Here is a 12,302-nt window from a genome sequence, read left to right on the forward strand (position 1 = left end):
CTTCCAGAATCACAGCAACTCACAAGCCACCACAGTACGACAAACTGACAGATGAGTGGTGGCGTCATATTTGACTCATAGTGACCTCCATAGTCACAGAAGAAGCACCCTGAGGGTTTCCTTGGCTGTAATCTTTAGGGAAGAAGATCGTCAGGCCTTTTCTCCACCAGAACTGCTGGATGGGTCCAACCTTTGAGTTACTAGCCAAGTACTTGCCGGTTGGCTCCACCTTTAGCAGGTGCCTAATGGAGCCCCTAAATGCCAAGCTCCAACAGCAGCACAGAGTCTCACCACAGCACTGTGTAGTCAGTGGTCAGGACAATAGGCTCAGAGGAGGCAAGTAGCCTTCTTAAGATTACAGGCCAGCGAGTAAAGACAGAGCTGGGGCCCGGGCTCTACTCCCTCTACACAATGTAGAAAATGTCTGAAATGCTCAGAAGTATGAGGAAGAATTTGCATTTCTGCCATCAAGCAATCACCACAATTAAAAAAAAGTTCTTGCTTATTATGAAATTTAAACAATACAGAAATACATAATGTGGAAGGTGTAAGATCCTAATGAAAGTGACTAGAGTGACCATATGTTCCAGTTTGCCCAAGACAGTCTGGTTCCTACCTGTTGACCTGTAGTGGCCCCTTTCACTTTCAGGTGTGTACCTGCTTGGATTACCTATCTGGGTACCTGTCTGTATTCTCTTCCTCAGCAATGATCAATATCTAACAGTCTTATATATATCCTTTTTCTCCTCCTCACATGCTAAGAGATATTTCATTTACAAATGGGATGATCCTTGTGTGTCTTTTATGAGTGAAAAGAAATGTAAACAATATGTCTCTTTTCCTCACTGGCTGCCCCTCAACCACCTTGAACTCTCTGCCTCTCTTGATTTGGGGATCTTGAGTGGCTGTGCAGAGCCTTCCCCTCCTGCTAGTGCCCTACTTTCTCAGAGAAGGCCAAGGAACACAGGCATATCCACATACCATGTACAGAGGCCGGCTCCATTGCTGGATGCAGTCTGTGTACAACACCATAGCGGCCCGCCGGAAAATTCCCAAATCTGCCGATGACACAAATGAATAGTAAGAAGTCTTAGAGATAAGGCAAAATATTCCCATATGATTCAGGCTTTTGGGGGCAGGATGCTACTATGTTCAAGTTTATTAAGATGACACTTTGCACCCAAAAGGTGAGCAATGAATGCTTGCTTTAAAACATGGTGCCCACAGCCACTTGTGCTGTGACACGGAAGGCAAGTGAAATGGAAATGAAAGCTTATAAATCTGTCTCCCCAGCTCAACTTCCTTTAGCTGGGCCTCACCCTGGTGGTGGTTCTTTCATAACAGAGTTGTTACTGACCCTCTCAAATCTATCTTCTTAGAGGATGGGAAATCTTAGTTTGAAAGATTCTAGTCTGTATTTCTCCATGTAGTTACAATAGTAAGAATTGAACTAAGGAATGTTGTGTTCTCCAAAGCATGTTCAGAAAGCCTCGATCCATATTGAAACAATAATCAAAGGAATGCCAGTGAAGATGGGGAAGAAAAAAACAGGAAGGATTTCTTTCCTTTCTGGCAAGGACTACCCAAAAGGATGGCATGAAAAGTAGCAAGTGTGTATGTTAGAATTATGGGTCTAGAGTAGGTCTGGCTTTTTGTGAGCCAAATGGACTGAAAATATCAAAAGTGAGGCTTGGTCTAGCCCAAACAAGCATCTCAGTGAGAATGACTTCCTAGTTCTGGTGTGAATGTTACTCCCCTTTGAGGTGTCCCCTGGGTGCTATCTAACCAGTAGTCACTAGACTATTCATACTGGGGGAGGGAGGATGGAGGAATGTTCAAATGGATGTTCTGTCCACATGAATGCCTGGAAGAGGCATAGATGAGGCCAAGCTGGAATGCATCTTCGCCTTATCCTTTCTGCTGTTCCCTCCCACTGAGCCTGCACAACTAGAAAGAGGGTGTGTTCAGTGAGTAGGCAGGACAAACAGTTAGGTGACTTTAAAAAAAGATTAAAAAAAGCAATGTGAAATCCTAGGAAGGGTGGCTGAACATTACCTGTGTCAGACACATCTGAATCAGAGGGAAGCAGAAAAGAAATGAGAAAAAAAAATTGTAAGAAGGTAGCCAAACAGGTAAGCTGACTTGTCATTTTACCTTTTCCTATAACAGGTAACTTTAATTTTGTTTTCTGATGACAATAGTAATGTGCAAAGAGAATCTTTCTGGCTGTCTCAAAACATTCAGACAGTTGTTCTTTACATCCAGGTGATCCTGATGATCCCATGTGTATCATATAGAGCTGCTCTGTATAGTGTCCTTGGTTGTAAAGTTAATGGAAGCAGAACACTAGGTCTTTCTTCCATGGTCCTGATGGGAGGATTCGAATTGTCAACCTTTAGGTTAGTAGTCAAGTGCAAACTGCTTATTGTTGTGGTTAAGTGCCATCGAGTCTGTTCCTATTCATATTCCCATATGGTTCAAGCTTTTGGGGGCAGGATGCTACTATGTTCAAGTTTATTACGATGATACTTTGCACCCAAAAGGTGAGCAATGAATGTATAGGGTTTCTGAGGAGCAGCTGGTGGGTTTGAACTGCTGACCTTGTGGCTCATAGCCCAGTGTTGAGCCTACAGGACCCAGAGGTACCTTAGAAGAAAGGTCTGGCAATGAACTTATGAAAAATCAGCCTGGAAAAAAAGATTGCCTGGGACTGAGTCTGTCTGTCAAGCTTTCAGTGATTCCCGTTCTGTGACTCCTTCCATGTTTTGGTAACTATTTCCTCGCTGTCCTTCTGGGCTTACACATGGCTTCAGTGCTACTAACCCCAGGTCATTGTATTACCCCTTTGCTTCCCCTCTACACGGGCTATGCCATTTATGAATAGCCCCTTTGAAAAGAAATCTTCCTTGACATCTTTGGGTCTGACACAGTTTTCCTGTTGGAACCCTGACAAACATGGCTGTAATATAATATGTTACATTTCTCCATTCTTAACAGGTTAGCTAATTTAGTATTTCAAAACTGCAGGGAGAAAAAGCACTATAAATATATTAAAAGCTTCTTTATGTATTCATCATCATTACTACTACATATATACATGTGTTCAAGGAGCTTGGGTAGCGTAATGGTTACAAGTTGGACTGTGTACCTCAAGGTCAGCAGTTCAAAACTACCAGCTGTTCCACGGGAGAAAGATGAGGCTATCTGCTCCCGTAAAGATTTACAGCCTTGGAAACCTTGTACAAGGTCACTATGGGTCAGAACCAATTCAATGGCACTTAACAACAACATTATCTGTATTCAAGTTTCCCTCTATCCAAAATTCTGCAGGAACCCAGATAACAATGCTCCAAGTTATTTTTTTTTTCAAGTTGAGTTTATGACTTCATTCCCCTTGAGGTGAAGTGGAGATTCACAGGATGTCCACACTGCCATATCAAATGGTCTACACTACTTACTAGTGATGCTTTCACAGAGAGATTTGGAGATGGACTGGCTATGCTAATGCCATGGGTCAATCTACTGACTAAGGCTAAAAAGGAAAACTAAAATTCAAAATGACAAATGGTTTTATTTGATCTTCTAGTCCTTTAGTTTATGCAGAATCTACCTTAGATGTGGGCAAGGAGAACTCTCTATTTAGAATGCCCTCCTTCACCATTAAGTGAGAAGTTGTAAGGCTAAGGAGACTATTCAACTAGAGCTTTTGTCTTTCTTCTTCTAGACCACATCCTGGTTTCCTAGACTTCAGAATCCCTAGCCTGGATGGTCTTGATCCTACTTCCAGTGTGTGCGTACACAGCTTCCCTCACCTCTCCTCCCAAGAGTAGATAACACACTAGTGTGGTCACCCCTGTATGTACGGAATGGCCAAGAGGTGCTTATCTGTGAGAGGTATAGATGAATGTTGGATGTTGGGCAAGAGCGCCCATAAGTAGACCTGTGAGATGCCTTATATTACAAGACAGAGTCAGAAGTGGATGGGAATCCAGCCAGGGTACCAGCTTTCCTGAACAACCATGTTCTGGTATGTTCTTCAGAGGAACTGAAAATTCTAAATTTGAACTTGGTCTTTTAGGATGTAATAAAGGTATGGTCTATTAATCACTTTATTGGTTTATTTAACATATTTAATGGTTTTTAAAGTCTGCTTTCAAACTTAAAAAATTTTAAACATATAGTATGTGAACTTCTCTTTGTACTCTTGCTCTGGGTTTTTATAATATTAGGGGTAATGATTTGTTTTGAAATATGTAAAAAAAATATGTAAGCCTAACTTCCTGGGTCTTAAAATGATTTGTGAAATCTAAATGCTTTAATACCACTTAAACTTGCTCCTCTGTGCAGTGACCTACTAACAGCATATCACCAGCTGATTTCTTTAGAACAGTCAATGGCAAGAAGTTCACCTTGTCACAGGGAGCTCAGCAGGTGTGCTGACGCCACACCTGACAAATTGATCACACAGAGTTCCACTCCAGGATTTGGAAATAACATATAAGCTACATTCCTGTTAATTATTTACCACAACTTGATAAATGTTCTTTTTAAATGTTGCAGAGGTGTGACAATTGGTATGAATGATCATGTTGTGGTTGTTAAGTGCCGTCGAGCCAATGCCGACTCATAGCGACCCTATATAGGGTTTCCAAGAAGCAGCTGGTGAGCTTGGACCACCGACCTTGCAGTTCAAATGGCTTTGCAGTCTTATGCATTAGCCCACAGCACCACACCAGGACACCATGAATGATGTTAGTGTGCTTTTAAAGCCTGGCACATTGCAAAGTGTTTGGGACCAGGAGTTCTGCCTCAGCTCTGAGGTCTAGCAAGTTCGATTTTTCAGTTGCAAGTAGAACGAGTGGTGATAGTATATTGCAATCTTATAAAGGAGAAGAAGCTCTTGGAAAGAACATATACTATTAAAGGTAGTCCAGAATTCATGATGTTCATGATGACCAGCCATGTTTTCATTTATAGCAAGAGAAGATGATATCTGTTTCCTCAGAGGGAAATAATCAGTGTATTTATTATAGAATAATAAACAACTTACCTAGCTTGAAACGACCCATGTAGTAGATTTGGGTGCTGAGGGCCAGAGAAGCCAGAATATGTATCATAGAGAAGATGACCCAAAACCATATATCATTTTTTCCAAAAACCTAGGAATAAAAATGGAAGTTACCTTCATACAAAATTTCCCCCCAGAGAACTCTCTGAAATCCTGTCTGTTGTAGATATCTGTCTAAGGAATCAAAAAATTAACTGTGTGCAGGTTTTATTTCCCACCTCCTTCTCCGAACTCAAAATGATCATATGGCACCAAGGGGCTACTCCCTGGGGACTCCTGGGCAAATAAAGATGAAAAAGGGAAGAAACGAAGGAGGCAACTGAATGACAATGGTGAAGGGGCAATGGATCTACAGTTAGGAATAATGCTCTTCAAATAATTGCAGACAACCAACATTTGTTGCTCATGCCCACTTAGAAAACACATGTAGACACTGACATTTGAAAGTCAGTTTGTACATCTCTATCCCAATATCAGTGTCCTGGTGTGGGCTGGGGATTAATGTGCTGGGCTGGAAAGATAGTTTGAACTGCAAGGTTGGCAGTTCAAGCTTATCAGCCGCTCTTCAGAAACCCAGTATCATATGAGTAAGGTCCTAACTTTATATTAAAAGGAGGGTGGTAGTTTTATACGTGCCTGGTGTGGTGCTGTGGGTTAATGCGCCAGATTGCAAAGCCGTTTGAACTGCAAGGTTGGCGGGTCAAGCTCACCAGTTGCTCCTCAGAAACCCTATACAGGGTCGCTATGGGTCGGAACCGACTCGACGGCACTTAACAACAACAACAATTACATTACATGGAGTCCTGGTGTGGTGCTGTGGTTGGTGTGGCGCTGTGGTTAATGCACCAGACTGCACAGCTGTTTGAACTGCAAGGTCAGTGGTTCAAGCTCACCAGCTGCTCCTCGGAAACCCTATACAGGGTTGCTATGGGTTGGAACCAACTTGATGGCACTTAACAACAACAACATTACATTACATAAGGAGCTCTGGTAGCATAGTGGTTACGAATCAGGCTGTGAACCTTAAGGTCAGCAGTTCGAAACTACCAGCTGTTCCATGAGAGAAAGATGAGGCTTTATGCTTCCATAAAGATTTACAGCCTCGGAAACCCTGTACAGGGCTGCTGTGAGTCGGAACCAACTCCACGGCACCATTACATTACATGGAGTCCTGGTGTGGCATTGTGGGTTAATGTGCTGGGTTGCAAAGTTGGTTTGAACTGCATACTCACCTCCTGCTCCTTGAAAACCCAATATAGGGTCACTATGGGTCAGAATTGACTCAACGGCACCCAATAGCAACAGCAACATTATATTATATAAGGAGCTCTGTTAGCATAGTGGTTATGAACTGGGCTGTTAACCTCAAGGTCAGCAGTTCAAAACTACCAGCCATTCCACGAGAGAAAGATGAGGCTTTCTGCTCCCGTAAACATTTTGTTGTTGTTATTAAGTGCTGTCAACTTGGTTCCGATCCATAGTGACTCCATGGCACACCGCCACCATCACTACATTATATATGTAAAAATATTTTTAAATAACTAAATAAAAGTATGCCAAGAAAGGATCAATATTGAAAGTTTGTGCTAAACCAAGGATTATGATTAATCCAAACCATTTCATGTGAGGTCCAACAAACAAACAGAGCCTCCAAACAGGGCCCTTCTGAAAGTCAGACTGAAGGTGGGTGGAGAGGGGACGCACCACTCCAAGGACAGTGAGCATGATGACCACGGCGAAGGAAGCGTAGGCAGAGTAGGCGCTGGCGTTGATGTCTGGGTGGCGGGTCTGGTAGAGCTTCAACATGCAGAGGCCAGCAATCATGTACATGAAGGAGGTATCTACGGATACAAAGGAGGAGCCCAGACAGTCAGGATTCATAAGTTGATATATAGAGTGACATTTTCTAGATTTCTCTTCAGCCTCTGAATATCCTCTCATTGCAGTCCATGGAGTATTTGCTGCCCTCAGATTGTATAGCAATCCCTCTCACATGTCAACTTCCGTAAGAACATTCTCTAGGCAGACTCCCCTCCTACACCTACTTTATCCAGTTCTAATCCACCCTAAAGAGTCCTGTTGGATAAGCACTGGGATGCTAACCACAAAGTTGGTCGTTCAAACCTACCAGCCACTCCTTGGAAACCTTATACAAGGGCACTGTGAATTGGAACTGACTTGATGGCTTTTAACAAAAATTGTTGTTGTTAAGCGCTGTCGAGTTGGTTCCGACCCACAGCGACCCTATACAGGGTTTCTGAGGCTATAAATCTTTATGGGAGCAAAAAGCATCATCTTTCTCCCACGGAACAGCTGGTAGTTTCAAACTGCTGACCTTAAGGTTTGCAGCCCGATTTGTAACCACTATACTACAATGCAGTACATTTAATTTCTGTTTTCTGTTTCTAGGCTATAAAGCCATATATATGAACAATCAATGTCAGAATGCCAAGAAGTGTCTCCTACACCCACTTAAGCATCTATATTGTCACATTGCATAACATTTTATCATCACAGATTATTGTTTTTGTTGCTGAACAAATAGAGATGATCAATTATTTGATATGAGATACGGTTTTTTCTGTGAACCAAGAACAACCTTGGAGGGGATTGTTGTGGTTGTTGTTGTCAAGTGCCATTCAGTTGGTTCTGACTCACAGTGACCCTGTATAGTGTTTCCAAGTAGCGGCTGGTTGGTTTGAACTGCTGACCTTGCCGGTAGCAGTCCAATGCTTATCCTATAATGCCACACCAGGACTCAGACTTATGTAAATGTTAACCAAAACAACAGTGCAATGTCCTATCATTATGGATGGAATTGAATTTCCCCCAAAGTTATGTTGAAATATTAACTCCTGTACCTATAAATATGACCCTGTTTGGGATGGATCACAAACCTAATCTTTTCTGAGTGCTGTCTCATTAAAAGAGCAGAATAGATCCAGACACACACAGGGAAATGCCACAGATTTATCTACAAGCAGCAAGGGAACACCTAGAATTGTCAGAATTCTCCAGAAACTACAAGACAGACCTACAAAGGAATTGGAGGGCTGAGATCCTGACCTTTAGCCTTCAGAACTGTAAGAAAATAAAGGTCTATTCTTTAAAACCACCATATTTGTTAATTTTTTTTGTTACAGAAGCATGAAGTATATAAGATATCCATATGACTCAAACTTAATAAAAAAAAAAAGTAAATGCCTGAAAATAGCAAATGTTACTGATGATAATGCAGAAATGGAAACCCTTGCACAGCTAATGACAGTGGGAAGTAATACTCTTGAAAGCAATATGGCAGTTTTTGGCAAAAAGGAAGGTGCACAAATTAGGTGCACAAAATTTGACTTTTTCCCAGGAAACCTCTGTCACATATGGATGGTTACAAGGACGTCCCTTCTAGCATGGTCTCAAATAGAAAAAAAAAAAAAAAAATTGGCAAATCTAAATGTTGTTTAGTAGAGAAGTAGATAAATGTTTATTTTTATTATAAAAAATGACAATCCTTAAAAATGAATATGCTAAAACATCTTAAAGCGATAAGTTGTTCATCCTAAGGGCTCAACACTATAGTCTCAGGGGACACCGTGATCAGTTGGCATAACGTAGTCCATGACAATGTTCTACATCCTACTTTGGTGAGTAAAGACTGGGAGCTTAAAAGCTCATGAGCAGCCATTTAAAGTACAACTATTGGTATCTCCCTGTGTGGAAGAAAGGAGGGTGATGAAAATTGAAGATGCTTGGAATCACATAGTCCAATGGACAAATGGAACATGTGAACATCTGTCACCATGCCCTGAAACCAAAAGAACTAGATGGTGCCACTACCAACTGCTCTGAAAGGGATCACATGAGAAGGTCCTGGATAGAGTGGAAGACAATGTGGAACAAAATTCAAAATTTTATATAAAAAAAAAACTGGGCTTACTGGTCAGAAAGAGACTATGGCTTTCGGTCACTCTAAGGTATTCTTTTAACTTGGAACCAAAGCCCTCCTTTGTTAAGTGCTGTAGAGTATGTTTTGACTCATAGTGGCCCTATATCATAGGGTTTCTGAAAAGCAGCTGGTGGGTTTGAACTGCTGAGCTTGTAGTTCACAGTCCAATGCTGATTCTACAGTGCCACACTGAGAGTTTGAAGTCCTCCTGCTATGACTTTCTCCCTTTAAACAATCAACTGTATGAGACTAAACAGTCATCACTGACCCAAAACCAAAGATGAGATGGCAAAGAGGGGCAGGAAAGCTAGATAAATAGAAATAGCACACACAAAAAAATGGAAGTAATGAGAATGATGCCACATTGCAAAATTGTAACCAATATCACAAAACAATTTATACAAAAATTGTTTAATGAGAACCTAGTTTTCTATGTAAACTTTCACCTAAAGCACAATAAAATATCCCAAACAAAAATGAATGGGTTAAATGTCCTTGATTCACTATTAATAAATCTTGAAAACATGTTATTGAATTAAAAAGGCACTCTGCACAACACAGTGTGATAAATTAGTCATAATTTAGCTCACATGTAGTAAAAATATAAAAACAGACTGAAAGGATAAATACCATATTAATCACAGAACCTCAACTTTATCATAATGCTTCATTCTTCAAAAGTAGATCTACGGCAAACACGGAGTCCTGAGGTGGTACAAATGGTTAACCTGCTCCGTTGATAACTGAAAGCTTGGAGGGTCACGTTTACCCAGAGGCACGTTTGAAGAAAAGTCTGGCAATCTGCTTATGAAAAACCAACCGTTGAGAACCTTACGGAGTACATAGTTCTACTCTGATACACATGGGGTTACTATGAGTCAGTACCAACTGAAGAGCAACTTTTTTTAAAAGCAAATTTTGAAAAAAAATGGATATTTCTTTACTCTGAGTTGCGGATAATATTGCTGTCTGTATTTTTCCCTATTAAAGATGTTTCATAATTAAAAAAAAATATGACAGGGAACTGTGGTGTTTTGATGAACAGCCATAGAACAAACAAAAAACTGACCATTTAAAAAAAAATCTTTATCCTTGAATGAGGAGGTCATTGTCAATTGTCTACCAGCATCAGTTCTTCCCTTCCTCTTTCATAAAAGCCTCTTGGTGCTGACTCATATATCTACCCACTTTTCAATTCAGAAATGCAACCCTTTCCTTGCATTTGTTTCAGGAAATCTAATCTAATGTTTAACTTCAAGGTTAGATCTGATTGATCTAGATGTACTCTCACCTCCTTTGCCACCATGATGGATGCAGCCACCCAGTCTGAGTTAGCTAACACACAGGAAAATGGGCTTGTGACTGTGTACATTGAGGGGAAGTGATCTGGGAATTCCTGGGAAAAAAAACTTTCCTTGCTCCTAAAAGAAGTCTTGTAGAAGCCAGTTTGTCTTTTCCTCTGGATACTGTGGGGTGAAGATACAAAGTGAAGACCTGCAATAGCTACTTTTGACATCACAATGGAAGATAGCCTGGGGAGAAAATCAACATGCCGTGTAGGCACAACCAAAGGAACCACAGAGAAATGCAGTCAGAACCCTGAGATTAAGCCAACTGTAAATCCTTCTTTCCTCTGGATTTCCAGATGGTGAGTTGATTAATAATATTATTATTCAATTCAATCTGAATTGGTCAGCAAAAAACAAGACCCTGTCTGAGGTGGACTGACACAGGAGCTGAAACAATGAGCTCAAACGTGGTAACAATGTACTCTTATACTAAAGCAATCTCACAGCTAAACCAGTCATCAGTTGCCAGCTATCAGTTCTAGCTGTGGGATCAACATCCAGAATGGATTGTTTTCTAGTCTAAAAGGTGTTCAGGGAGGAAAATGGAACAATAATGTTATGTAGATCATTTCACGTCACAGGAAATGTCATTTGATTCTTGCAATCATGACGCTAACGCTTTTGGGAATGTCCTAGGATAACACTCTCATAATTCAACTCTATATTTGATATAAATTGTAATTACCGAATTGGAAGTTGGAGTAATTAGGGCAAACATGGTAACAGGCACTGAGCACCCCTTCCATCATCAATGCAATGCCCATCGCATAGAAGAGACCAAAGTGTTTGGGGATCCCATACTCCTAAAAAAGGAGAAAGATTGGTCAATACAAAGATACTAATAAGTGATACATATTCACAGAATCTGGAAGCTCATTCGTTAGGCCTTGTGATTCATTATAAGAAAGTGTATTATCATAACATTAAACCAGTGTTCCTCTTTTTTGCAGATGCTATTTAGAGCCATAATCCTTCATAGCTCCCATCTCCAATTTCCCTGACATCTCCTCACCATTGCAAAGATGTCTTTGGCTTCTAGGGCTCTTCGATGGAGAATATCCCTTCGTAAAACTATCAGCAGGAAAAGGAAGCCCAGAAGCACATGGCCCAGGTTACTGAGAATGTTGTTGAAGGCACTACAGAAATGAGAGAGAAACCATGAGAGAGTCAAGGCAATCAAAAAGGGATTGAGAATGAATGCATCAGTGAATAAGCATTCAATGTTTTCTGTGACTGGTGTGTTCGTAAGATTTTAGAACTGGGATATCATCATCAGAAATCATCTTTAATCCAACTTCTTCATTTTAAGATGCTTAAAACAAAACAAAAACATTCAAACCCATTGCTGTTGTGGTATTTTGTTTGTTTTCTCTCAGGTATCAATGTATCTAATGTTGTTGTTAGGTGCTTTCTAGTTGGTTCTGACACAACAGAATGAAACACTGTCTGGTCCTGTGCTATCCTCACAATTGTTGCCATGTTTGCGCCCATTGTTGTGGCTACTGTGTCAGTCCATTTCACGGAGGCTCTTCTTTTTTGCGACCTTCTACGTTACCAAGCACTATGTCCTTTTCCAGGGACAGGTCCTTTCTGATAACAGGTCCAAAGTACATGAGTAAAAGCCTCACCATCCTCACTTCTATGGAGTCCTCTGACTCTACTTCCTTTTTCCACCCCCCTTACTTTCTTTTAATCCCTTTGATTTATACCGAAATCCTATACAGGGTAACTATGAGTGGAAACCCACTCGACTGCACTTAACAACAATACATTTTTCAGGTTTTGTCTTTTTTTACAGCACAGATCATCAATTTTATATTCAACAAATCATATACTTTGGCTTCATTACAGTGATTGCAATCCCCTCCATGTACCATCAGTTAACTATTTGCCTCTGTTCACTTATTTATTTTTTTTAAGGTTTTTTATTGTGGATTGAGTGAAA

The 12,302-nt window shown here is 40.7% G+C and overlaps 1 protein-coding gene across 1 annotated transcript in view; it reads right to left on the reverse strand.

Annotated features, from left to right (window-relative positions):
* Positions 1-12,302, reverse strand: part of SIDT1 (SID1 transmembrane family, member 1) — a 229,363-nt gene that overhangs the window by 22,905 nt on the left and 194,156 nt on the right. The window contains exons 16-21 of the mRNA XM_006864177.1: positions 11,370-11,493; positions 11,043-11,160; positions 6,773-6,909; positions 5,051-5,159; positions 2,056-2,070; positions 982-1,058 (exon numbers count right to left, since the gene is read on the reverse strand). Coding sequence (XP_006864239.1) covers positions 982-1,058; positions 2,056-2,070; positions 5,051-5,159; positions 6,773-6,909; positions 11,043-11,160; positions 11,370-11,493 — 580 coding nt within the window. The remainder of the gene's footprint in view (positions 1-981; positions 1,059-2,055; positions 2,071-5,050; positions 5,160-6,772; positions 6,910-11,042; positions 11,161-11,369; positions 11,494-12,302) is intronic.

Source organism: Chrysochloris asiatica, unplaced genomic scaffold (assembly GCF_000296735.1).
Source record: "Chrysochloris asiatica unplaced genomic scaffold, ChrAsi1.0 scaffold00061, whole genome shotgun sequence".
NCBI lineage: Eukaryota > Metazoa > Chordata > Mammalia > Afrosoricida > Chrysochloridae > Chrysochloris > Chrysochloris asiatica.